Source organism: Atheta coriaria, unplaced genomic scaffold (assembly GCF_025399875.1).
Source record: "Atheta coriaria isolate IRGN ID8LTWV9N9 unplaced genomic scaffold, Caltech_Dcor_3.1 hic_scaffold_7_pilon, whole genome shotgun sequence".
Classification (NCBI taxonomy): Eukaryota; Metazoa; Arthropoda; class Insecta; order Coleoptera; family Staphylinidae; genus Dalotia; species Dalotia coriaria.
Window position 1 is genome coordinate 4,821,290 of NW_027045449.1, and position 26,854 is coordinate 4,848,143.

The 26,854-nt window shown below is 32.2% G+C and overlaps 9 protein-coding genes across 9 annotated transcripts; 1 reads left to right on the forward strand and 8 right to left on the reverse strand.

Moving 5' to 3' along the window:
• Nucleotides 1–1,077: 1,077 nt before the first annotated feature.
• Nucleotides 1,078–2,620, forward strand: LOC135795373 (endocuticle structural glycoprotein SgAbd-2-like). The gene is made up of 3 exons (XM_065307052.1): nucleotides 1,078–1,207; nucleotides 1,919–2,070; nucleotides 2,124–2,620. The coding sequence occupies exons 1-3, from the start codon at nucleotides 1,199–1,201 to the stop codon at nucleotides 2,449–2,451; spliced, it is 489 nt and encodes a 162-aa protein (XP_065163124.1). The 5' UTR covers nucleotides 1,078–1,198; the 3' UTR covers nucleotides 2,452–2,620.
• Nucleotides 2,621–2,864: 244 nt separating this feature from the next.
• LOC135796001 (endocuticle structural protein SgAbd-6-like) lies at nucleotides 2,865–4,538 on the reverse strand. Its single transcript, XM_065307856.1, has 3 exons — nucleotides 4,397–4,538; nucleotides 3,266–3,390; nucleotides 2,865–3,183 (listed from the first exon to the last, which is right to left on the reverse strand). Exons 1-3 carry the CDS (start codon nucleotides 4,403–4,405, stop codon nucleotides 2,910–2,912), a joined length of 408 nt encoding a protein of 135 aa, XP_065163928.1. The 5' UTR covers nucleotides 4,406–4,538; the 3' UTR covers nucleotides 2,865–2,909.
• A 5,300-nt stretch (nucleotides 4,539–9,838) lies between these two features.
• On the reverse strand, nucleotides 9,839–10,362 carry LOC135795450 (endocuticle structural glycoprotein ABD-5-like). Its single transcript, XM_065307136.1, has 3 exons — nucleotides 10,354–10,362; nucleotides 10,088–10,293; nucleotides 9,839–10,028 (listed from the first exon to the last, which is right to left on the reverse strand). Exons 1-3 carry the CDS (start codon nucleotides 10,360–10,362, stop codon nucleotides 9,839–9,841), a joined length of 405 nt encoding a protein of 134 aa, XP_065163208.1.
• Nucleotides 10,363–11,567: 1,205 nt separating this feature from the next.
• LOC135795451 (endocuticle structural glycoprotein SgAbd-2-like) lies at nucleotides 11,568–12,304 on the reverse strand. Its single transcript, XM_065307137.1, has 3 exons — nucleotides 12,293–12,304; nucleotides 12,017–12,171; nucleotides 11,568–11,862 (listed from the first exon to the last, which is right to left on the reverse strand). Exons 1-3 carry the CDS (start codon nucleotides 12,302–12,304, stop codon nucleotides 11,568–11,570), a joined length of 462 nt encoding a protein of 153 aa, XP_065163209.1.
• Nucleotides 12,305–13,860: 1,556 nt separating this feature from the next.
• LOC135795596 (endocuticle structural glycoprotein SgAbd-8-like) lies at nucleotides 13,861–14,544 on the reverse strand. Its single transcript, XM_065307312.1, has 3 exons — nucleotides 14,459–14,544; nucleotides 14,279–14,403; nucleotides 13,861–14,215 (listed from the first exon to the last, which is right to left on the reverse strand). Exons 1-3 carry the CDS (start codon nucleotides 14,465–14,467, stop codon nucleotides 13,903–13,905), a joined length of 447 nt encoding a protein of 148 aa, XP_065163384.1. The 5' UTR covers nucleotides 14,468–14,544; the 3' UTR covers nucleotides 13,861–13,902.
• A 3,026-nt stretch (nucleotides 14,545–17,570) lies between these two features.
• Cpr49Ah (cuticular protein 49Ah) lies at nucleotides 17,571–19,646 on the reverse strand. Its single transcript, XM_065308158.1, has 3 exons — nucleotides 19,491–19,646; nucleotides 18,379–18,644; nucleotides 17,571–18,323 (listed from the first exon to the last, which is right to left on the reverse strand). Exons 1-3 carry the CDS (start codon nucleotides 19,500–19,502, stop codon nucleotides 17,912–17,914), a joined length of 690 nt encoding a protein of 229 aa, XP_065164230.1. The 5' UTR covers nucleotides 19,503–19,646; the 3' UTR covers nucleotides 17,571–17,911.
• A 1,497-nt stretch (nucleotides 19,647–21,143) lies between these two features.
• LOC135795888 (endocuticle structural glycoprotein SgAbd-8-like) lies at nucleotides 21,144–22,171 on the reverse strand. Its single transcript, XM_065307691.1, has 4 exons — nucleotides 22,040–22,171; nucleotides 21,836–21,984; nucleotides 21,615–21,773; nucleotides 21,144–21,479 (listed from the first exon to the last, which is right to left on the reverse strand). The coding sequence occupies exons 1-4, from the start codon at nucleotides 22,040–22,042 to the stop codon at nucleotides 21,323–21,325; spliced, it is 468 nt and encodes a 155-aa protein (XP_065163763.1). The 5' UTR covers nucleotides 22,043–22,171; the 3' UTR covers nucleotides 21,144–21,322.
• A 646-nt stretch (nucleotides 22,172–22,817) lies between these two features.
• Nucleotides 22,818–23,195, reverse strand: LOC135795452 (endocuticle structural glycoprotein ABD-4-like). The gene has a single exon (XM_065307138.1). It carries the CDS (start codon nucleotides 23,193–23,195, stop codon nucleotides 22,818–22,820), a length of 378 nt encoding a protein of 125 aa, XP_065163210.1.
• Nucleotides 23,196–24,287: 1,092 nt separating this feature from the next.
• On the reverse strand, nucleotides 24,288–24,947 carry LOC135796200 (larval cuticle protein LCP-17-like). The gene is made up of 2 exons (XM_065308131.1): nucleotides 24,779–24,947; nucleotides 24,288–24,715 (listed from the first exon to the last, which is right to left on the reverse strand). The coding sequence occupies exons 1-2, from the start codon at nucleotides 24,892–24,894 to the stop codon at nucleotides 24,463–24,465; spliced, it is 369 nt and encodes a 122-aa protein (XP_065164203.1). The 5' UTR covers nucleotides 24,895–24,947; the 3' UTR covers nucleotides 24,288–24,462.
• Between the last annotated feature and the right edge of the window lie 1,907 nt (nucleotides 24,948–26,854).

The following is a 26,854-nucleotide window of genomic DNA, read 5'->3' on the forward strand; positions in this document are numbered from 1 at the left end:
TTTCACTCAATATTTCAGTCACAATTATACCTACATATCTTATTATAAGTGATTTGTTGCTCTGTGTATTGAGCAACCGCAACAAATTAGTCTTAGTAACTAATGATGTTACCTTATCTGCTGTGGGCGTACAAGTACATATACCAACTAATATTCCAGTGAACATTAAATTGATACACCTTAAAGTAGTTACAATTACAATTAGAACCAACTTTACCTTCATCTTTCTGCAATCGCCACTTAAAAATACTTAATTTCTGCATGCATCTTTCGCTTTGGAGGCGTACCGCATCTGAGATGATTAAACAAATGGTACAAATGACTCAGACGACATTTCCAAATAAATAAGATTACTATATATGCCACTTTTAATGGTACTTCATTTGTTAATTTGATATTTAGCAATAAAATAAAACAAAAAACATTATTACTAAAATATATATATAAATATATAAATATAAATATATATTACTAAAATAGTTAAAAAGTTATCATAATTAACAATATTACAATATAATTGTATAATATAATATTATAATATGTTTATTTTACTTTCTAGAAACAAAAACTTTATTCGGATATTTTTTTAAATTTCGTTTTTGTCTTCTAGTAAACTTTACAAAATAACGTTGCATTTCATTACATAATTTTATCGATACTATTAAATAATAGCCAATAATTACAATCGAAATTGGGGAATACGAATCTCGATGCGTCGATTGCACCATCGCTGCTCTACATTCATTACCATCTGGGTGCATCTTCAGCTCTCAGCGCTTTAGATCAAACCAATTGCGTTATTGATTATAGACTCCCTCGCCTCTTACTGACACAACCCGGTTATTATTACATGCCGATATGAAATTGCAAGTTAATCTGACTCACGCATAAATTAATCGCAGTGAGAGTAAGTAGGAAAACAATCGTTGGAATTGGAACAGCCCTGACCTCCGGCTCTTCTGATCTGATCTTCGACAGCAGGCGATGACGGCTGGTTTGGTGGCAGCATCACCGGTGGTCGGCGGAATAGTTTGGGGTGGGTGTGCCGCTGTGTAGCGGGAGAATATAAACACATCGCCGCTGATCTCAAAGCTGCCAAAAGTGATCTGGTTCTGAGAGAATCATTGCCTGCAATTGCCTTTGAGTTTGTTTATTGTGTTAAAGTTTGGATTTTGTGTGAAAAATTGAATCAATCGACATGAAATTGGTAAGTTATATTCATAGCAATATAATGTATATTCTTAAAGTTAAAAAGTGTCGTAAATTGTATAAGAAAAGTAAGTATATAAAAAAGAGATTTTTCAATTTTTTTAAAATTTTCATTTCAGAATGACATTTTGACTAAAGATTACGGTTTTATTTTATGGCCTAAATTTTAAAATGTAATTTGATTGTTGATTAGTTTATCAGAAGTTGATTACGTCAAATTTCTCATTCGTTTTTTACCAAACTGAAACTCAAAAAACCAAAAACAGCTATTTTTAATTTGGATTTTGATTTTTTATCTCAAAATATGACATATACTTAATCTAATTAGTAAATTTGTAAAATTTATTGCTATTTAAAAACAGAACATTATATTAATGTTAATTTAAAAATACCGGAAGCAATAACTTGTACATAGAACGCGCAGTAGTAAGTAAAAACCTAGACGAGCGAGGATGTTCATTGTTTGAATAATTGAGCCATAAACTTGTTTGATTTTAATTAGGATTAGCTCAAAGATCGCAGATAACTACATATTTGTACATTGTGCACTAAACAAACGCTTTAAACGCTTTTAAAATTGATTTATGCACAATACAATCGGTATAAATATGGCTGAATGAGCATTTATGTTAGGCAACCCACTGTTCTACATAAACTATAACTATGTTTATAGTATTTTAATAACTAATATTTATTCTATTGTTTTTAGTTAATCGTTTGCTGTTTGTTCGCTGGCGCGTTGGCTGCCCCCCAATATGGCGCCTATCATCAAAACCAAAACTACAACTATCAACAAAGAAGTTTCGTCCCAATTGTATCCGAAAACAACGAAATAAACCCAGACGGTTCATATCGCTACAGGTATTTTAACAACTCTATTCAAAAAATTTAAATTCTAATTGTTTTCGTTTAAGTTACGCAACTGCTGATGGCCAACAAGCTCAAGCATCCGGCTATCTGAAGAACGCCGGCACGCAGGCGGAAGCCGAAGTAGCTCAAGGATCGTATTCGTACACTGCCCCAGATGGTACTCCGATCACAGTCAATTGGATAGCTGACGAAAATGGTTTCCGTGCAGAGGGCGCTCATTTACCTACACCACCACCAATTCCGGAAGCTATCCAACGGTCACTGAATCTTGTTGGTGGAAACAGATACAACCAACAACCATACCAACAACAAACTTATAACCAGCCCACGTATTCACCACAAAGGCATTTTGGTGGTAATCGTTATTATTAGATATAGCTGTCTAGAAATGACGTAAGAGATTTGCTTTTATCTACTCCACATTGATTTGTCGAAATAGTGTGGATGTTGAAGAACATGCATATTTGATACGTAATTTTATGAATGTATGTACAATTTTAATATTTGTAATAATAAAAGCATAAAATATTTTGAATTTAAAGATTTTTTAGTTTTTTTTTGTTTTGTTCGCAATAATAGTCAATAATTGTCATTTACACCTAATAATCCACACAATATATGCAACCAACATTACACTCATGTTAAATCATCATTATAACCTCAAAAATAAAACAAAACAAAAAATTATCCTTAATTTAAAGATTTCTAAACATTTTTAGTTCTATTTAATAAAAAATCTCATTTTTAACAATTATATTACAACAAATATTATTTTTTTGGCGTCTACTATTCTAAATCAACTTATATTTCAAAATAAATTCTATTTTCTTTTATTTCCCAAGCCCACCACCAGAGAGCGATGCCAAAGCAGCAGAAGGAATGCCCAAAACTGGGCCTCTATTATGAGTGGCAGCAGCTTTCCCCAAATGTTCTCCTTCAGCTTCAAAACCATGGTCAGGATGTGAAGTGTATCCCACTCGATACTCTTGACCATCTGGTCCAGTATAACCGTAGAAACCACGCACAAGTAAAAATTCATTATCAGTGCCAGCATTCATTACTTCAGCAATTTCTTCACGCGTAATTCCATCTGAAGTTGTCCAACTAAAAAATGCACACGACATTTATTATGTATAATAAATTTATGATGATTTATAGTGTTTTTATTATGATTAGCAATTCTTACGCGTATGAGTATCCACCATCGTCGTTATTCTGATAGTCGTATTTTGTTATAACGGCTTGTGATGGGTCTTGCGGTCTGGCAAAAAGTTGAGCGTTGAATGACATCAGGACAAAAAGACAAATGGCCTGTAATATTAACTTGGGAAATTAGTTTATTGACATTTTGAAAGGCGGCAAGTAATTTTCATTATATTTTATTTGAATGTGATTTTTGATGCAATAAATTAGTCGCAATTAGTGTTTTCGCAAAATTACGTAATTTGTATCTATTGACCAGTGAAGATATTATGTTATAAATGAATCTACAATACATCAGGTAAACTTTCTTTAGCTTTTTACGACATCTTCATTAACATCACAATCACAACCAGTAACGACCAGAAAGCATCGCTTTTTAGTGTTAATGAATGTATTGCATCAAATGTTCAAAGCAAAGTCACAAATTGTTAACACGTAACAAAATTAACTTTATTATGTAATGCTATTAACATAGCAATACGTGTTTGGAGGAAAATGTTTATGAGAGAAAATTTACAATGATTAATTATTTAAAGATTTTCAAATTTGTCGATTAGTTTCGGTAGTAATGAATAAATCAGTAGAAAATTTCAACTGTAAGTACTGTAAGTACCGATTACAACATGTTGACTAATAATTCGCAATACTAATCAATGGGATAGTAAACATTCTCAGAGTAGTACTACTTATACGAGTAGGTTACTACATTCTGCGGTCTGCCAATCAATCAGATATTGTATGAAAAAAGTTTAATTCAATTTTTAATGAAATTTTGCAAATAGGGATTGAAAAAATGTTTTTTTAATGTTGAAGATAACTTTATGATAAATTCGTGTATAAAAATTAAATTGGTAAAATATAAACATATCTATAATGCCTGTAAATCAGTAATAGTAATTAACAAAGGTAAAAAAGACTACTTTTACGCACTAGTAGTTAAAAGTATAATTTTAGACACTCTTTTGTGCAAACTACGGTTGTGCTATTGTTAAAAAAAATGCAAAAAACAATTTGATTCAAAAAAATAAACCGCATTTATCATTTGTGTTATCAAATTCTACTAAAATTATAAATTTTATTTTTTGGATGATAAATATGAAAAAAAAAAACTTACGGTTTTCATTGTGAATAAAATAAAATCTTCCTTGTTTCCAACACACAATTAAACTTATTTATATTTTTATTAGTAATACTTATTTAATAATTTCACAGATAATAATAAAATTTGTTTGTGCATGTAGCAACTACTATCTATAATTCTAATCTGTTCACGTGTGGCTTGAAGCCCCTGGTATTTATATGAAAACGCAAATCACCTCTTCTACTCCTCCATCTTGAGCTCGTCAACGGTGTGCCTTCGTCGGTTTTTCTCTCGTCGCGTACTCTCATCTTCGTCCACGCTCTTCTTTATCGTTAGAAATTACTACATAATTCACTTTCTATGAATAATATGCAGTAGTTTGGGTAGTCTTGAATAATACTTGTGACGCATGTCAATGAATTCTCGATTTGCAGTAGATGTACCTAGTCGCATTGATGGTGTTTGAAAAAAGTGCAATCAAATGTTGAGAAATCATACCAAAACAAATTAAATTAAATTTTGTGATTTGATCATAATCTTGATTTTTTGATGGCCAAATAAAGGATACAATAAGTGTTTATGGGTTATGAAGAGAAAGATTGCATAAACATTTAGGTAATTAAAATATTGCTAAATAAATGTCTTGCTAAATGTATTTTCACTCTCTTTAGTTTCTAGTAAATTTATTATAAGTTAAGTTGTATTGATACGCTTTTACTAATTATTTAACTAATTTGTCATTTTAAAGACAAATTTTACAATAAATGACAGTATTTTAGCCATTAACGATGACAAAACTTTATATATGACCCATAACTGTGACAATAAGTGTGAAATTTATCATTAAGTAAGTTAAATACCGTTAGCTATTAATGCAAATTCAGGATTACAACATCGATGCAAGCAATTTGATGCACACGAGTTTGACACCATTCAAACTGATTCAAAATCACAATTTTCGCTGTAATCAAAGTTCCACCGAGCTGCACGCACAGCGACTTCCGTGTACCAGTACGTATTACACACGTTAATGCATGCCGATTTTACGATTATGCGATTTTGTGAATGCAATCAGATGCGCGTGCCATATTTGATGTTACGCCTTCGTCGTCGATTTGTCTATGTACGCGTGATGCGTTGCGTTGCGTTGGGTTTATAATTCGACTTTATTCAATTGCTTTCAATTTCGTGTTGCCGCATACCGCAAAGAATCAAAATGTCAAGTTAGTTAGAATCCATCAAATCAGATGACTGCTCGAAATACATTAGAAATTAAATTATCCGCTTTTTAACAAGTTGGTAACATGTGTTTGTTTGTTTAAAAGAATTAATTTCATGAATTAAACAAGTTGGATGAATGTAGGTATGACTATTTACTTTCACACAATTGACATATTGACATAACCTTTATTATACAAATACTTGTCACTTGAAGCGCTTGAAGAGAAGCAATGAATAGGATGTTGTAAATATCTAGTTAACTTAATTACATATTATTTTAAACTTTGTTAATCGAAAAGTTTGATAGAAATAAGTTAAATTTGAGTTTTAAGTTTTTAAAAAAAAACTTCTTTGTGAAATTTTATCCTAACCTCACTTTAGGTAATCAAAATATTTTCATTGTTGATGATAAATTATGCGTATGCGTGGGATGAAATGACAACACACCAGTCTTGAACTCGTGTACATGAAATCCGGCACATGCCATTCTTATGCAATGTAATATGATAAATGATAGTTAGTTAAACATGGGAGAAATGCGATAATACCGATGAACGTCTCCGTGGTTTATGTCGATGTAAGTACCAATAACAACAATAATTTAAAGGTTTAAATATAATCAAATATAAAATGTTTAATGAACTTTATCATAGTTTAAATTAAATTATTTTTTTATTTTTATAAGAAAAATATTAAAATTTCATAAACACTTTTTAAACTGTGTAAATATTTGTATAATCAAGTGAAAAGCAAAGAATGCAATATCTTTAATGACAAATAATCTTATACATATTCTAATGGATGTATCGGATTAGAAATCAGTCGTGAGTAAATTTATCGTACTCAAAACGCTTAAGGATTATGAAACACTGTATCAACAATAAATAAAATAAGTAAATACAGGCAGTATATCATCGTGACCATACACCATATGTGTATTCTTTCATTTTGCAAATAATATCATAATTACTTGCATTATTTTTTTAAAACGCTTAAAATACTTTTAAAAAAATATTTTTGCTTTATTTTTTATATTTATACAAAATAGTAATCTTTAAATTCATCAATTTAACATTTTTATGATTTTTTAGTGGTTAATTCAGATAATTATTTGTTCTTTTCAAAAACTCCTTGACTGGAATGATTGTTCTGTATGACTTCAAACAAATCACTCTGTGCTTTGCGATACGCAGCTAAATTCCTCGCTCTACCACGCCTGCTCTTCACACCGTCTGTTTGCTTCACCGGAACGGCAGTAGATGCCGCTGCAACATGATTAAATGGCGTGACCGTAACAGAATTAACTCTGGGTGATGGCGTGCTTGGAATATACGCTGTCGATGGTAAACTTGAAAATGTTACGGGGTTTCTATCATTTGAGTACGCTCCTACTCTTACACTGACTTTATCTTCATCTTGACCTGAATGTCCTTGGACTACCACCGATGGCGTGGAAGGTATATATGTATTGGTAACACTTGGTAACGGAGGTTGGGGAGTTGTACTTGGCACTTGTTTACTTGTATCTGATGGTAGGTTATGTTTTTTAGTTTGTATGGAAGTAGCAAAGTTATCTAATTGTGGGGATATGACGGGAGGTTTTTCACTAGACGGTAAATATGTTTCCTCTGGTTTATAATGTCCATCGTCCACATCGTCACCAAGAATGCGATTCACTGGCCATGGAGTGTACGGTGGGACATTGATGTGATCTCCAGTTGGATGGTAGCCATCTTTATCGGCGACGTAAGTGACGGTGTACTGAATGCCATCAGCGCCAAGGTACGAATAAGAGCCGCGTACCACGAAATCGGATGAGTCTGCGTGTTCACCTTTCTCTTCCTTCGTTTGACCATCGCTGTTTTCATATCTTGGAATGAATCACAATTTCAATTAATTACTTTACTATTACTTTATTAGAGAAGAGATCAAAATATGTTTAAGAAGTGAAAAAAAGTTTAATTTATTGATTTAATTTTTTGCTTCTATTTGTTTTATATTTAATATGTTTTTTTTCTACTTCCACCGTTAACTTCCACAATTTTTAGCAACAAAAAGTGTTTTTTTAAACATGGATGGACAAGACCGTGACTTAAGTACTATAGTGTGGGGTTTTAGTCACGGGGTGGAGCTTATGCTTGCGCATTCGCCTACGGTGCAGCACAAGACCATATAAAATGCCGTGCGACGTCGGGTAATCAAGTCAAAGTATTAATTTTTAAAAATTGCTAAATTTTTGTTCATTTTTTTGCGTTAAAACGCAAAATGAAACTCAAAATTCATTTAGTCATTTAATTATATTAAATCAAAGCATGTAATATTGGGTTAAATGTTGAAAGATGTTAAAAGATTTAAAGAGGAGTAGTTTTATAGGTCATTTTACACTTCAAAGTTCTGAAATACTTTGTGTTGTATATTTACTTACTGATAAAAATATGAACTGGGTTCATCATGAGTAAACTCATATTTTAAAATTGTTGCAACTTTGCTGTCATCTAACGCAGTCGCTATCGAAATGAAAACGAACAGGAAAATAATCTAAAAATTAAAATTCACCAATTAAAATTCCTCTTATATTAATTTAATTACTTTTAAAACTCACCATCAATTTGCAACAATCCATTTTTAATCCTTTCTTGACACCTCACAAGAACAACACCAACAAACTAACTAGTAGCCGCTCCAAAAATCGATAACGATTTATATACGAACGAAAGCTAAAACAAACCCCACTTCCTGAACATGCATTTAATTTTGATTTCATATTCATTTCACCTTTGCCTTTGCCCGTGTGCTCATCACTAGGCCTGTGAAGTCTGGCTGTTTGGGCCATCAATCCATTAGGCATCATAAAATTGTACATTTTTAAATCCATTAATTTTTTTTTTCAATTTTTAATTTGCATGAATAAATAAATTATTACCTTATCAACACACCGATAGACAAATTAAAATTTCTCTGGATTATATTATCATTTGAATATTATTCAAGAGACATAATCGGTAAATCTTTACATTTTATACAAATATTACTTGTACATACATATTCATCATTCATTACGTGTAAGATGTCAACAGAAATGTTGTCTTAAAAAAATCTGTCAAAATACACAATGAATTAAAGAGAGTATATCATCGAAACAATGTTTGGATGTAAACTTACACTTTACGTAAGATAAAACTTAAATATTAAGTGTGTGTAAATTTAATTGTAGATATTCAATAATACATATTCAATTTGGAATTCAAACATTAAAAGTTTTTCTTCCGCGTCGTGAAAAAATTTAATGTTATAACTTTTATTACTCCACGTAAAAATTGTTGGAACTTTCTTTCCCAATCAAATCTGAAAGCATTCTATACCTACACGAACAATTTGTCGAAATTTATTTATTCAAAATTGTGTCGATACATGTGTCGATTATGGAAATTATCTAGGACGGAAACAGGCTTAAAAAATTAATACTAACGCTGGAATTTTTGAATTAGAATCGGAGTACCTTATAACCAAATATTGCAAGATGTCGGATGTCGAAGGTCGATGGCGAACACAGAAAACATGTAAGCACAGCGTGAGGACGCCGTGAATTATGGCTGAGCGCTAATCTTTGTATTTATCAACATGATTTTATGTCTACACACACGGCGATGATAAAATGCAGCAACAAAAGAAAGCGGGATGACAATAAATTACCGCAGAACAGTGTTGCAAATTATTTCGAATAGGAAAAAATGTTTAGTGAAATTTAATTAAGCCATTTGTATACTTTTCTAAATTAAGATAAACCAATTTTACTGCTTTGAAGATTTCCGGATGTTTACGTAATTCTTTGGATGGTTATTTTAATTGAAGTATTGAACACTAATAAATCAAGGTTTATTAATCATGGGCGATTTATATTATGTATGACAAATTTATAAAAAATTAATTAATCAATAAATTATAACTTCTTTTATGAGAGAAGTTAATTTAATTTTTAACCTGCTGTCATAAAAATAAAAATCTTTATTTTTATATTTTTCCAAAAATTAAACATAGAAACATAGGAATAAAACTCAAAACTCAAAAAATGATTTTTTTTTTCAAATTTGAAAATATTTATAAATAAAATAAAATATTCCACTTATTCATAGGTAGCTTTTATGCCTTTTTATTACAAGCACTAATAACAAGCAGTTACAAACAGATTTCAAGCAATTGAACGACGAAAGCAAAGCGATTATGATAAAATAAATACAAATTGATTTTTAGCATTTATAATGTAGGAATATGTTGACCCGTTGGCCTGTAACCATTTTCATCAGCAATGTAAGTAATGGTATACGTAACACCATCAGCTCCAACATATGAATATGAACCGTGAACAACTAAAGTTTCCTCTTTAGTTCCAGGATTTCTTAATTCCGCTTTTTCTTCTCTGGATACTCCATCACTGGTTTGATAGCTAAAAATATATACTCGTATTAATACTAACAGATTAAAATTGATGTTATTATTATTTACACAAAATTGTATCCATTTCCAGCATTAATAAAGTCCTGTTGAAGAATTTTTGCATTTTTTGAATTATCATTATACTTGTTTGGCTGGTGAGGACGGCTGTGAAAATTATTATGATCATGGTGGTGATGATGATGATGATGACTATCTTCGTAGGTTCCATCTGGATTACACATTGTAAATGTAAACAAACCCAACAATACTAGCACCTAAAATAAATTTATAAATTATTTTAGTTGTTTTATGTTTATTAGTTTAAATTAACTTACAAACTTCATGTTTGTTCTTTTAATTTTGTTTTAATTAAATTTTACTTTAATAGGATGCTTTTTATTGGAAACTGCTTGTGGTACTGAAATGATGCACTCATCATACCTCAATTTATAGTAGTTCTTAATCGGATTTATCAATCTCGTTCTATGTAGACAAAAATCGTTTATTAAAAGTAACATAGTAACATCCTGCGATACAAAACGTCAATTCTAACTAAAATGGAAGTTGGTACAGCTATTCAATGCATTGCTAAGTAGTTGTTAACAGTTTTGATTAAAATCTACACTAATATCAAATTAGCAGTAGCAGCGAAGCTACGATGAATTTAATGGTTTGCCTTTCATTTTGTTTCTCTTGTAGTAGCTACTATTGGTCAACTTTCATTGTTTACAAATTAATCATTGCCGAGTTATAGCAATGCAAACAATTTAGAAATTATAAATTTGATATTATATATGTGTTTAGCATTGTTGTTGTTAATTGTGTACTGAAATTTATTGTTTTTACGAATAAGTTAACGATAAGTTGTTTCTTAGCTATGTGAAATGTTAGTTGCCTATAGTAAACGTTTGGAACAAACTAAAAGTAATTTCTTCTTCATATAACAAAGTTTAGCAAGTAGTGTAATGTAAGAAGGCTTGAATCTCTTTTTATAAGTGTATTACTGTTTTCTTCTGTCATGTTAAAGCAGGAAAAACCAAGTACAACATACATACCTCCCCATTCTATTAACTTTTATTCAGAAAAACAAAATTTTCTACTTTTCTAAAAATGTTAAAGGTTTAGTCACAAATTTCATATTTTAGGTGGTTATATTATAAATTAATAGTCTCCCTATAAAATACACCTATAATAACAGGTAGATATTACTATTTTACAATAATTATTGCAATTACAAATTTAAAAAAAAATGGCAGGCGCATCCACCAAATTTGTGCACCTTACAATTTTCAGGATATTAAAAACTTACGTTTTATTCAAGACCCTCTAGATCAAAAGTGTTAAAAGTGCAGTAATCACACTTTAAAGTCAGATGTTCTAAATTTTAAATAAAGAATATGATTTATAAAATATTTATTTAATAAAGCCTACCGCCAACATATTCACTGTGTTATAAAATTATAAAATCAACAACTAACAATCAACAAATTAATTAATATTAATTGACTAAGAATTGAAAATTGACTAAATTTGCATATTCAACAACTGCTCAGTAATATTGCTGCTCATAGTGATGTTGAGCTTCTTCATGAGCTGGCTCAGGATGATGCGGCAAATGCTCCAAAGCCTTAGCAATTTCAGCTGGGATTGGTGGTGGTGTTGGCAGATGAGCTCCTTGTGGTTGGAAGCCATTCTCATCAGCAATATAAGTTAAGGTAATTGGGTTGCCATGTTCATCATGATAAGTGATGGTACCCTGCTGAACTAAAGTTTCATGCTTCTTATCTGCGCTTTCCTTGAAATAACCATGTTCGTGAACGTGGATTCCATTACCAGCTTCAAAACTAAAAAAATATATACATTTATCATAATTTCGTATCATTCCTAGTAAACTTTCTAGTTGTAAATGTCGTAAATACATTTTCAAACATTTTCACAAAGTAATTCAAACGACTACAATTGTTAAGTGGCTATTATTGCTAACTTTCATTAATTTACCTATGTTGGAAGGCGCCATGATGCTGTTCGAACGATTGCTTTACAATCGGAATCTGTTTATGTTCTTTTTGTTCTTCGTACGGATGGTAATCATGACCAGCTGGTGCTGTGTTTGCAAATCCGATTACCACGCAGATAGTGGCCAATTTAATAAACTGAAAATATAAAATAAATATTAATCCACCAATCAACACACTAATGTATCAATGTATCCAGTTATTAATTAATTAGACTTCCAATTATATTCGCACTTCTAAAACTCCAACTAAAACTTACATTCAGACTCATTGTGGATATTTTTGTTTGTTGTTCGTTTGATGTGATTGGAACGGGAACCCGGATTGGTTTGATTTCGAAACGTGCGCTTCGGTCTTTATATACCAGAAGGAACACAATGATTATACACATGGAACGCATATACCATCACGAATTGTAATACTGAGTATGTGTGTGCAAATTAGTAGTGAAATTGAATTATGAATTTATCGTTTGACGCGTTTTCATTAATTTTTGAGTATTCGCGCTTGTTTGCACTCCACTCACACACACACACACACACACGTTTGGATGTGTGTGCGAGCGTTTGCTTAAACTCTTTCATTTAATTGTTAAATTAGGAGCATGTGCGTGCATGAGTGTGTGTACATGAATGAAAGTTGGTGTAATTAATTTGATTCGCACTTGATATGCACATCACAGGTAGCTATATAAATTCGTGCTTTTTGAATTCATTTTAGTTAATTTGACTGTTGAAAGCAGGTTATTATTTTTTATGTGATTTAACTAGTTAATATTTTGCAAATATATTTTATGTATTTTATTATTTATTTAATGATCTGTGTAAAATATTGTGAATTGTTTTTTTTTTAATTTACTTCATAATTCTTCAAAAATTGAAAAATTGTGGAAGATACAATACGCAACCAACCATACAATTGTAATTTGTATTGTTTTGCTATTGTAAAACCATAACTTTTTTTATATATTATCAAAATATTAAGAAGTAATAGATCAGCACTGATAATTATAACAGCACTAATAATTTTCATTTTAAAAATTTAAGGAAACGTAATTATAAGTTATAATAAATGCATCAATTAATAAAAAAATGGTTTTAATGTAAGAGCAACTCGTGTTCACTCACTACATCAGGAATTAACGTATTAAAACGCAATTTGAGTAGTAACAATTTCAACAAATTAATAAATTTACATAATTCATAACATATAACGTAAATTCACAGACCATAAAGTCGAATTTCCCCAAACAAAACGTCAGCTACTGTTACAAGCCTTATTTGTTCAATTCTACGACATAAAACTTTCAATTTTTGATTCTTCGTTTTTTTATTTTGCTTCCTTTGACTGTGTTCTGTCTTTTCTTCTTTTATTATATACTGTAATACTTATTATTTGTATTCATCAACTTGGTACCTAGTTACCCAATTATGTGTCATGCCAAATATGCTAGAATCGGAAATAAATTAAAATCTAGTGCAAAACATTAGAATCAATTGATAAAGAAAATCGTCAATTTTTTCAACATGTTCAAAAATTCAGTTTTTGTATTTTACATCCAAAAAATATATTTATATAAAATTTACAAAAGTATACCTATAATATTTACATCAAAAATGTTTATAATAAATACTTTTCATCGTAAAGTAAAAAGTATAAATTGCAATCATTTTTCCTCTTTTCGGATTTCAATTAATAAAATGTTACAATCCAAATTACATCGCAACATTTAAAGATTCAAGTATGTGTCGACAATAAACTTTAAATTAACTTAAGTACTTTATACGCCTTAAGTGTTCTGTGACTAATATGTAAGTATATGCACAATTAAAATATGTATATCAACTTCATCTACTCATCCACTACACACTAAAACCTCCTATTGTACGCTTTGTACACAGGTATGAAGTTAGAAGCAGCTCCTTCTTTTTCCTCCTCAGGGTGAGCAGCGTTCCATTCAAGCGCTCGCATGATGGCTTCGGGAATTGGTGGCGGCGTCGGCAAATGTTCCCCAACCGGTTGGAAACCGTCTTCGTTTGCAATGTACTGCAAACTAATTTTTGTTCCATCAGGAGCTGTGTACGAATATGATCCTTGAGCTTCCATTGCTTCAGTTTCTTCATTTCCTGCGTTTTTCACATGGCCTTCTTCTTGAGCGGTTATTTCGTTCCCAGTTTCATAACTTAAATATTACATATTATTAAATATTTTGTATATAAGTACATTTTAGTAATTTTATTTCTACCTCCATTTATATGATCCATCAGGATTAGGTCCCTCATTTTCGAATTTTAAAATTGGTATAGGCTCTCCAGTTGATTGGCAGTCCACCAATGCAACTGAGAGTAAAACACCAACAAAAGCAATAATCTAAACAAAATAATTTTTTAACAAAAAATCATTAAACAAAAATTTAATTACATACCGGCTTCATTTTGGTGATAGTAATATGTAATAATAATAATTCCAAATTTAAGCACTGGTGATACCACTGTAAGGCACTATTACTGCTGTGGTTGATAAATAAAACTAATCACAAATTTAAGGGACATAGATATTTATACTCGGAGCAAGCCAAATTGCAATGCATCCCTTCTTCTTAAGTCAGCCCATCTCCAGAGCTTGTTGCTTGCATCTTCTGTAGTTTTGCGCTCCTCTCATGCGCACACATGACATCTGTGTTGGAGCGCGCCCGAAAAGTTCGACATTTAACCATTGTGTGCACACGAAGCACACCATAGAACACACACGGCTGTCTTTCTTCTTGCTTAGACTATAGAGACACATTCTTGTGCAATGTGCGTTCAGCAAAATTCGGTACGTGCAGACAATTACGTGCTCATAGCCGTCGTTCGGCGAAAAGATAGATGATCGTAATGATTGCACACGTGAACTTTTCGACGTTTCAATGAATAAGACGCTTCAATAAAGCCGTGGCGGATTAGTGCTTGATTCTGTAATTAAATTATCCCATTCGTTTTAGATGATCTATAGGGTTTGTTTATTGGGTTGCATACTAATCAATTGTAACACGCGGGAAAAAAATACCGAAAAAAATTAATGTAACATTTGGCGTATATTCCTAATTGCATCTGAATTGCATCTAAATTGCATTGTGGTTGCGTATTTAGCGTAATGTTTACTTAAGCACTGAATGCCTTGTTCTGACATTTAATGAAGATCATCAGTGATTGATTACGATGAGTACAACTGCTTAAATTTTGAATTAAAGTTATTTAATTGTTTGTTATCGCATGAAACATGACATATCAAGTGAATGAAGAATGGGAATTTGTTGGAGTTGTATGATTTCATTTTTACGATGTCGAAAGATCATGCGGTCATACAAGCGCATATCTTCACGCCGCAATTTATAAATTAAGAGGCGACAACAACAACCTTTCGGTGCGATTGTAAATCCATTTGTGCGTGTGCTTTTTTGCGTTCATTTTTCTCACTGGGAATTTAGCATGAGCGAAGAAGACGTTTGCGTGTAATATTCTGATAATGTGCGATTACTCAAAGACAGCGATGAGATTGAGCGTCATATAATTTAGCGTAAGTGAAAAAAATCGCAGTGTTTATCGTGCCATTTGCGTGCTACATTCTGTGTTGTTTAATCGTTTAATAAATATGTAAATTCTATCATAATTAACAATTGTTTATACTTACTGATGGCGTCGATTACCTCAAAAAACATATTAAATTATATTTTTACCATTAAAAAATATTTATTACAATTTTAAAACGTTTTAAAATATTTTATAATTTAAATTTATTGAATATTTAATTACAGTGTAAAACTAGGTAGAAAATTTAATTCGTGTAACACTTGGTATATATAATTAGCTCGGCATGGTGCAAGCACTTAAGATTTTGATGATAATTCTTAAGATGCGATGATAGTATAATACGCACAACTAAAAATAAAATATTTATTGATAGTTTTATTTCGTTTATTGCACAAAATGCGTAAAAGATGAAATATTAAACATTGTAAAGTGCTTCGTGGAATTTAACTGTTAACTGCAAAACTAAATATCGGTGTCAAACAACGATTACAAAATATTACATTAAACACTGCTAGGTTTTTAATGAAGTTAACCTAATACTCAGGTTATTGGCAATAGGCAACCAAACCTACATTTCATGTTATTTAAAAAAAAATTACTAAAAATTAATGTTTAAATTGTTATAGATCAGTTATAAAACTATAAAACTGGTTAATTTTTATTTTGTTTTATTAGACAAAGTATTATTTTAATTATTATGTAGTTTAAATATATGTACACCAATCCCAACAATTTATAAATAAACAACTCATATAACCTATTATTTGGCGAAAGAAAATATTACAAAAAATTATACATAATTGCTCGTTAACGCCATTGAAGATGTAATAATATACAATCGTATTGCAATTACGCTTTGTCACATTCATACCCATATAATTAGGCAATCTTTATCCAATTGTAAAAATAACTGAATGAATAGATTATATAAACAATCATACAGCGAACAAAACCCATCCACACATACATAAATGATTTTTTTACGAATTTCGTACTTCTAATGTGACTCTAATGTCAAATTCGAATTCGTACGCGTGTTCGGGTAACGAGTATGTCGAGTTCAACTAGTGTGGCGCACTTTCCCAAATCTCTGATGGTATTTCGTCCTCGCGCTGCTCGCGCACATAAATGTTTGAACTTTCAATTGCATTGTGCATTGAAAATTAAAATCAATTTAATGATTTATGCTATTTGTAAATTGGGATACATTACGTGTTGATTCAGGTTTGGTTACGCACACAAAATTTTCTCACAAAATTAAATAAAAACAAAAATATATATTTTGTAAGTGTTTTGAATGTTAACAAGACAGTAATTAATATTTTAATTACTCAGATAGAAAATTTACTGCTCTTCTACCCGTGGAGACATTTATCTAGTAATCATGCATGACGATGACTTTTCTCGCATGACATCTTCGCGTCGTGCGCTGTCTCATTAAGAGACATACTAGTCGCGTCTTTGATATACGAAAAAGCACCAACTGATCATTTACTTTGCTTTCCGATCGCTCTTGAGCCTCGCTGCACTTCGTAGGCTTGGTGCATCACACATCGTGTGGCTTATGTAAGAAACTTGCTTTTCGCCGCCGCCGTGGCCGAAATTACTTTCTCTCTCTATGAGAGAATCTCCAATAAAACCCGTGCACATCAAGTGATTGAGTAAGAACAAGTAAAACTGGCAGAACAACAGTTTGAAACAATTGAAGAACGCGAGAACACGAGATGCATCACACATTACAATGTTTAATGGTGCATTGTCCGTTTTTGTAAATGTTTAAAACGTCGTTTAACTCTCTTACATTCAACGTATCTATACTCGTACACTAGTATCGCTCACGTACGAATGAAAAATGTTTCAAATTGAATGCTAACGACATCTACCGAACAAAAAAGAAAGTTTTAATTGAAATTGCGATATGTTTGTTCTTTCAGACCGCATTTTACTCTTTATAAACTAATGAAATATAAATCCTTATTTGATTTATTTTGCGATTTTGTCAACTTTATTCATAAAGTTATCATCAATCGGTTGAAATGTTATTATTATAACTTCAGTCTATATAATACAAACAAACATTACATTTACATACAATAAAAACACAAAAGATAACAAAATCCGCTGATCGTAATCCATTCTTCACTGTCTTTATCATTCCGTTCTATAAATATCAATATAAGAATATAGGGTACGTTGTAAATATTGTAGTTATCATCTTTCATCTCATCTCATGTTGTTCTTTCAATTCGATTCCAAATACTAATATTATTTAATTATATTGACATTATTGACAACATCCCACGTTTCTATTGGCGGTATTGGTTCTGATTTTGGTTCTGATTGTTGTTGTTGTTTTGATACTGCTGGTGTTGATTCTGATTGTATTGACCGGTGTAATCCTGTTGTTGTTGAGCTCTTAATTGTGGATCCTTGGCAGCGGCTTCTGCCTGAGCACGGATACCAGCATAGATGAGATCAAGACCTTTCTGGACTTCGGGACTCACTGGTGGTGGGGTTGGCAAGTGGTCACCGGTTGGGTGGAAACCTTTCTCGTCAGCGGTGTAGTGCACAGTAATTACTTGACCCTCAGGCGATGTGTAGGTGTAAGAACCTTGTTGCACTTGAGCGTTCAACTCTTCACCTTCTACATCGGGATTGGGGCCTAAGCTCTTGAGGAATCCTTCTTCTTGGGCGAGGATATTATTTCCGGTTTCCCAACTAAAATATGAAATAATTAGTATCTATGTAATCAAAGTTTTTTTTTAATACTTACGCAGCTTTGTAACTTCCATCATTTCCCTGTTCTTTGTCAAAACGAATAATTGGGATAAATGTGGTTGATTCGTGTTTGCCTTGATAGTTATTTTGTGATTGGTAGTTGTTTACAGGTGCTGGTTGTGCTTTGTATTGTTGATCGTCATTTTGTTGTTGGTCAACATTTTGATATTGATCTTGTTGATGATTTTGTTGTAAATTTTGGCGTTTTGGGCCTTGATGGAATTGAGCGTAACTTACACCCAAGACGACCGATAACACAATCTAAAATAAATAAAATTAAAAAAAAAAATTAATGAATATTGAAGAAATATTAATTTTCAAAGTTATTTAGTCGTAATATTATATAATAAAATAAATTAAGGTAAAATTTAGCTGAGATTAACTTCGATAAGTTGTGATATAACAAAATAAAAGATGAATTGTTGGTTGTGCGATACTGTAACTTAAGAATACTTAAACAAGAATTAATTATAAATTATATAATTATGATAATCATAAATTTCTAAACAAGAAACTCTGAATTTATTGGATTTATGCATAAATATTTCTATATTTTGATGTGTAGATGTCGCTCGAGTCAACATATTTCAAAACAAATTATATTTTACATATTTTACTAAAGTATCAAAACTATTAAAGTATGTAACTCATAAAAATCCGTTAACAATCTCAAAAGTTCAAGTCATTTTACTGCAACCTCTACAGTTGTCAAAAGAAAGTTCAGATTTCTAAACACAATACCTCCACTTAAATTAAATGTCTCCATAGAAGTCACGATCATATTCGGAAAATAATTTCTTTAATTCATCAAGTATCACTTTTCAAAACTTTATGATACCAGAACAACTGACCCGTTATTATACCGAAATAAATTTGAAAATGTCAAAGGTTGTCGTTTAAGTATCATCCGATTGTTGCGCACGTAACTCTCAATAAGTTACTCGCAGCCTCTCTGCAATATTGTGAAAGGTGGGTGTCGTTTATGCAATAAGCACACTCCCTAAAATTATTCTCCCAGACCTACCAAACCTTCAACACTCCACACGACTTGCATTACCAAGCAGTAAAAACTAACACAGGCAAATAAGTAAAATAAATGAAACTTACCAAAAACTTCATCTTGAAGTAACAAGACTTGTTGCAATAGATGATTGTAGTTGGTAAATTGCTGAACTCGTCGAAAACTCTTTGGTGTGCTCGAGGATTCGAACGTCGACGGATATTTATCTGCGGTTTACTATATTATACAGAGGCACGTGCAGTGAAATCTCTTTATATATAACGCGCAGGCCGGCCGCGACCACTTCTTCGACCATCACTACGCATTTCTTTGCTCTTTTGCCACCACAAGCACAGGTAAAGCCACACACACACACCAACACAAGATGCAAGTTGCCGGAGATAGTTATAAAATGAAGCGGCGGTTTATTTTTTATATCGGCGCGAGAATTAAAAGCTGCGCGGTGAGTTACGATGATACAGATTTCGCAACCAACACCAACTCAACGAGATGCGACAGAGAAGCAAGAGGCAAGCATCAGACCCGAAAATATTTCGCGTTTAGTAGGCATCAAATTGCGCGCATGATTTAAATGTCACAGATGTAATAATGCAATATTTTGGTACTAACCATAAATCACACATCGTGTTAACTAATAAACAAATTTTGATTAAATTTGACTTTGAATTATCACCGAAATCAATTAAGGTAAAAAATTACAACAAAAATTTAATTTTTTAAATTTTAATAAGATTTTTAAAGTTGAAGAAAGTACTAGTATGATTTGTACCTCGGAATTACGTATTTCACGATATTCTGAGTTGATCCTTGGTCGTGCGTAATGTGAAAAGTGCAAATTACATACCGATTACCTTTACTACCAGGTAGTGTACGCAGATATAACAAGCACTCGTTGTATGATTAATGCACTCTGCGTATGATCAACTTGCCCACTTGCTGTAAACATATAAAGCTTCGTAATTCTTTGTTGCTGATTGTTAGGTAACACTCGACTATCGAGAGGTACTTGAACTGTTATTTTATGCAAACACACCAAATGACTAGGTTTAATAAATTAATTCGAAGTCATGGTCAATTTCTCTTTAATTTTTATTGCAATTTTGATTTTTATTGACGTTGTATGCAACCAACAACACAACAACACTTAAAAAGTCTCAAAAGAAGGTTAAACACCTAAAGCTTTTTTTAATTAAAAACTACTAACAATAAATCAAAGAATTCATGTGTGTGCACTTGTTGAACAAAATCTAAAAGTCATTCGATGTAATCCAATAGTGTTTGTGTAGTGCTGCCAATAGTGAATGCATACCAGAAGATGAGAATGTCGTTTGTTACTTGTTACTCTTGTAATAGAAGTAAAGTTGTCGGTTACTGCTTTAAAATCGAATTAAACCATAGACGGCAAATGAGAGTGAACGCGTAGCATGAAGGTGTGTAGAGTGTTTGGGCGCGTTTAGAAGCAAAATGTACTAAGCGCCGCATCGTTAAAAATTGATGCAGCGCACGAACGAAACGTATTGCACTGACCTTGACTGAAAGATAACGAAAACGAAAAGGAGTACGCGCGGTTACCAGCAACGAGAAATAGAGATCTGGAGAATGTTAAAAGTAAAAGTTCGTTCATCGTTCACTAATACGAGATAACTCGATAGTGAAAAGAAGTAATTGCATCGGGAAAATTTGTAGACTAACCGTGTCATAATATTTAACATACAGGGTGTGTAATAATATCAAAATGATGTTAACCTCAATCCAATATAAGCAAGTTTTACTTAAATATTTGAATATTTACATTTTTGTTAAGAGATATTTTGTATTATATCACAAATTATTTATAAACTGTTATCCTTTATATTCACATAATTATTTTTTTTACTTTTTAGTACTGAACTATTAATAGTGTTTCTTTTTTGTTTATTTATTGATGATTTGTTGGTGGAGGTGCATTTTGAGCATCGTCATCTTGGCTCAATTGCGGCAGCGTGTCGAGGACCTTTTGGATCTCGGCCGGAATGGGCGGTGGCGTCGGCAAGTGCTCGCCTTGCGGCTGGAATCCATGCTCGTCGGCCACGTAACTACAAACAATAGATTGAACCAAAATGGAACACACATTTCATTCAAAAACATGCTTTCACTTTCAATTCCAAAGATATCTATCACAAAAAATCACAAACAACGATTCTTATTATAACAATAAAAAAAAAACTTACGTCAGATTAATTATACTGCCATCCGGGGCAGGATAAGAAAATGAGCCTGTCATCACTTGAATCACTTGATCTTCTTGATCAGTCGATGATTTATCAATGATTGGCACTTTCTTTGTATACGCTGATTGTTGATAATGAATGCCATTACCAGTTTCATAACTGCAGAAGAAATTTTTTTGAATTCAATTTGTGTCTTGTGTGTTAATTAGTTGTAAATATACCTGTAATTAAAACTGCCATCTTCGCCCACTTCAGAAGCTGAGTTAATGATCGGAATGGGTGTCGTTTCGCCGCCATGATTGGCGACAGCTGCGTGCTCTTGCGGTCGAGCTATCACCAAACATGGCAAGATTGTTAGAAATAACACCAACTACAAAACAGTGAAATATTATTTATTAATATCTAAAATTCTATCTTTGACTCACCATATTAAGTTATTTTTAGAGTATATTCCACACTTAACTAGCAGATGACACAAATTCGAATGATGTGAAACTCACCACCTGATGTACGCTTATATACACGCATTGTATTTGTTTACCAGCACATTATTCACATAACAGAGAATAAAATTTATGCGATGCTTTGACATATGAAGCGTACGGTCCAGTCGCGAAAAGTGCTAACAAACTCAACCTCCAGTGCTTCCATTAGGTCCATTACATTCATTACATATGCATTGTGCCATTATACTGAATGCTAGAAACTGTCTGTTTATTTAAACGTATTACTGTCGACAAATATTGAAAGTTTTCATTTTACGACGCCATGTATAACACACGACAAACAATTTCGGCATCTTACGTGCACCAGGACTTTGTGTGCAATGTTTGGTGAATAAACACCAACAAATAGATTGATGTTTAATAAACTAAACGCAAATTCAGTTGAGTATTAGTAATGTGAAAGATAAACAACGATTTTTATGATTTTTTTGTGTAAAGTTTTGAATCATAATTGTATAAAACAATTTGATTAATTCCTAACCCCAACTGACGTATTATTATAAGTATTTCTTTTAAATGCTTTTTATTCTTTTTTAGTTCTTTCTTACTTAGCCGGACGTTGCGCATAGGGTAAATATCTACATGACAAAATAAAATAAAAAATTTAATTTGCTCTTAGTTTATATTTTATATACAAATATTACAAATCAAAGATCAACATGAATCAAGCTTAAAAGTCAAGTAAAGTCAAACCAATTTATTCTTTTGGTGGTGGAGCTGTCGCCAAATAAGCTAAACTTTTCTGAATGGCAGCGGGAATTTCTGGTGGTACCGGAAGATGTTCCCCAGTGGGTTGGAAACCATTCTCATCGGCAATATAAGTTACCGTGTAGGTCTTCCCATCATCACCTTGCCAAGAATATGATCCCTGCGAGATTCCCACAGTTTCCTTATCAATCTGTTTCAAATCACCAACTTGGGAAGCCTTAACACCATCACCAGTCTCGTAGTTATAACGATAGGATCCATCTGGTTCAATAATAGTCTCTTGGGCCACGATGGGAATGTCCTTTGGATCTGCTGGTGCTGCATACACAGCCACCAAACAACACAATAACGCTACACCAATATACATGTTTAATGATAATATTTTGTAGATGTTTAACGGTCGATGTTTAGGATCGTTAATGATTTCATTAGGACCGGGAGACGTTTATATAGTCGAAAATGTTTTGGCTTCCAGGCGACAACAATCGAATTTGTTGATTTAAGACATTGGAGTGCATTGAAGATGCAAAATATCATCGGCGTGGATTCAACGTGGTAAAAACATGATTTGTGTTGAAAAAATTTCTATAAATATCAATTACTTGCTTATTATTGATTTGCATACTTGCAACAAACTTGAATCAAGTGTGATTTGTTTTTGGTTGGCTGTTTTTGAAAAGGTTCTGATAGAATAGATAATTTGTAAGAGGCGAATGTGTACTTGACATTGCCTAGAAGAATATTTATTGAAAGTTCACACGCAAATGTTGCATTTTTACTCGTGTTACAAGAATCACTTCTGCGAAACATGAAATTTGAAGAAACATAAAAAATATTATTTATTATAGCATCAAAAGAATAGTTTTAAATGTTAAATATGAATATAAAATAAATTTTTCTATAAAAACTTTTTTTCGATTTTTCGAATAATAAATGTAATAAATAAATAAAAATTAATATAAAATCACTCCAAAGTTTCTTAAACAACAGATTTGATTACATAAAAGTGTATTTTATTAAATTTATTAGGTTTAAACAACAATTTTATAAAATTATTTATTAAGTAATAGATTTAATCATTAAATAATGTACATACGCCAAAAGTTTATAATTCTCATAATATCTAAGAACATAAGCTTCATTAAATAATAATCATTTGCATTAATCTCAACGTCGAAAGTGGTTTTACCTGATTTATAAATTTAAATTTTTCAATATAAAATTAGCTGCCACAAAAAGTTGCACAAAAGGAAATCAAAAAACAATATTCCCGATGCAACACACAACACAGACAGGATGTAGCAACACCAATCCAACCATTTCGATTTATAAAATACCCAATTAATTAATGCGTTTGTCGTTAATACCGGATACGAATAGTAATGACATTAATTTGAAATAAATTAATATCGATTGATTTTTAAACATTCAGTGCGCGGATATTAAGTAAAAAAACAAGTTTTTAATAAAATTGCAGATATATTTCTATTCACATTATCACTATTCAACAATATTTACATTTTCTCGTCAGTTTATGTACACAATAAAAATCTCTTCTTCTTCTTAAAATTAAGTCGTGGACCTGAGTCGTGTGCGTATATTATATCAATATCATTTTGGAAATAATGGATTATTTAGTGCTTTTGGTTTTCTGGTTCAGGATGAGCCTTGATCCATTCCAGGGCTTTAGCGATGGCGGCTGGTACCTGTGGGATGTGATCACCAACGGGTTGGTAGCCATTTTCATCAGCGGTGTAAGTCACTGAAATTGGGGTTCCATCAGCAGATGTGAACGAAAATTGACCAGAGGCGGCGATTCCAACTTCATTTCCAATTTGACGGGGTTCACCTTGTTGTTCGGCTTTGATACCATCTCCGGTTTCATAACTATATAAAAATTATTATCATATTATTAAGATGTTATAAGAAATATTAATATTTTTTACTTACGCGTAGTGATATTTGCCATCAGGTTCAATATTGCTCTCCGATCGTACAATCGGAACAGGTTCCTGTGGGAAAGCGTACGCGGCAGCGACGAGTGCCAAAAGAATAAGGTACTTCATGTTGATGCGATGTTGTTGGTTTATCGAAATGTCGAAAACTGATGATTGTACCGAGGTTGAAACCGCCTTTTATATAATTCTTTCGGCGACAATTCGAGTTTTTTACGGTTCTTAAATCATCCTCCAGCCACACCATCATCCGGTGATGCCATTGATGCATCAATTATAAAACAAGTATGTATGAAAAGTATGGAATTATAAAAGAGTCGGCGAATATTCAACGAGTCACTCGAGGCTAAAGTAAAACTCGAGTTAATGTAAAGTTAAGTGATTATCACGTCGGTTGAATCTCGCTTGTGCATATCATTAGAAATTTTTTGATTACAAAAAAATTAAACGCGATTAACCAAATGTAATAAACACCTTGAATGTAATCGAATATGTGTAAACAAAATAACAATTTATCATCGTGTTATTTGTGCGCTTCACACTTCGGAACACGAACGACTTCGACTTTTGCTTGTTTTGCTTGTTTTGGGTGCGTTTTGTACAGAAAATCACTTTTATCGTGATGTTAATGTTGACCTATACAATATTTAATCGGATAGGAAAGAATTTAAACGTTTATTCGTTATATTTTGCCAATAAACATCTCATAAGTTTAGTGGTTAAAATTTGAGGTTAAAATTTTGTTTTCGGACAACAGAAAATATGCAACACGCAGTACACTCATTTATGACCAATTTCGGTTGCATATTATTATGGAATAAAATGTGTCATTTCTTAATTTACTTAGGCACATAGCGCCTTCGACATTTATAGTATTAATTAGACGCATTTTATGACCAATGATTGAGCAAATACGAGTAGAAGATTGTCGAAGCGCCTAGATTTGAACGTACCGAACGAAAGCGAAATTTCGTCCAATTGCTCGTACTCCGCGTGCAATCGAACGTGAAACTTGTCTTCGAACACGGCCTTGACCAACAAATCCCATCAATTACTCATTAGACAATAAAATATGACACCGAATCATTAAACATTCAACTTTATTACATCAAAACAAATTTCACCGAAATTCAATCAAACACTTAAGATATCTTATGATGTAAAGATCGGAGATGAATTAAACATTTTATTTTATTTGAGTTATCGCAGTTGTTTTCTGCGGCGCTTGAAAATTAGAAAACAAAAGTGAAACGGTTAATGTTGTTGTATAAGACTTTGAACTGTTTTTGGAGTGCAATTACGTTACATCTAACGATATGTCAGAAATTGGCAAAGAGGCGACTCTGGTTGCATTTCTGCTACGCGTAATTGCAATTATGTCAAAACTAGTCGTCCAACAGCGGCGACAGAATAAATAAATAAGAAATTCTTCCAATTTGCCATCGGCGTGTGCCGTATCGTTGGTTTGGTGTGCTCTTATTTTACGCGTGTATTTGCTCGAGAAATTGGTTCTTCTTCTGGTTTTGTTATAGTTCTGGTTCGTAATGATGCGCCGCGCTTGTTAAAACTTTTTCAGCGCTGATTTCAACGTCGACTTGCGCCCGCGCTTGCGTAATATGGCCGGCGGCGTCGTCGGAGCCTTCGTCTTCTCGTCTTCTCTTCTTCGGCGCGCGAGGCATCGGTGAAAGTGTTCATCTTATTAAATAATAATAATGGTTTAGGCGTGTGAGGCACTGCACGCTGTTCGCTCAATGACTGTCTATCGATAGTTTCGAGAATTAGAGTTAATTGGAATCAAGATGTTTTATTTATCTACTAATCCAATAATCCACTGAAACAAATAAACCTATTAAAAGGAAACGCTCAATATCTGCTAAACAACAATAAAATAATTGTCTGTAAAGTTAAAACTTTGAAATATTAATTTAATTTCTTTCAAGTTTAAATTAATTTTTATAGTGTTCGTATTCCTTTTAAGTTTTAAGTTAGTTCATTTGCATTCGCATAGGTCAAAGGACATTATGTAACTGCTTCATCATCACCCACACTCTCAAGCAATATGCAAATTTTT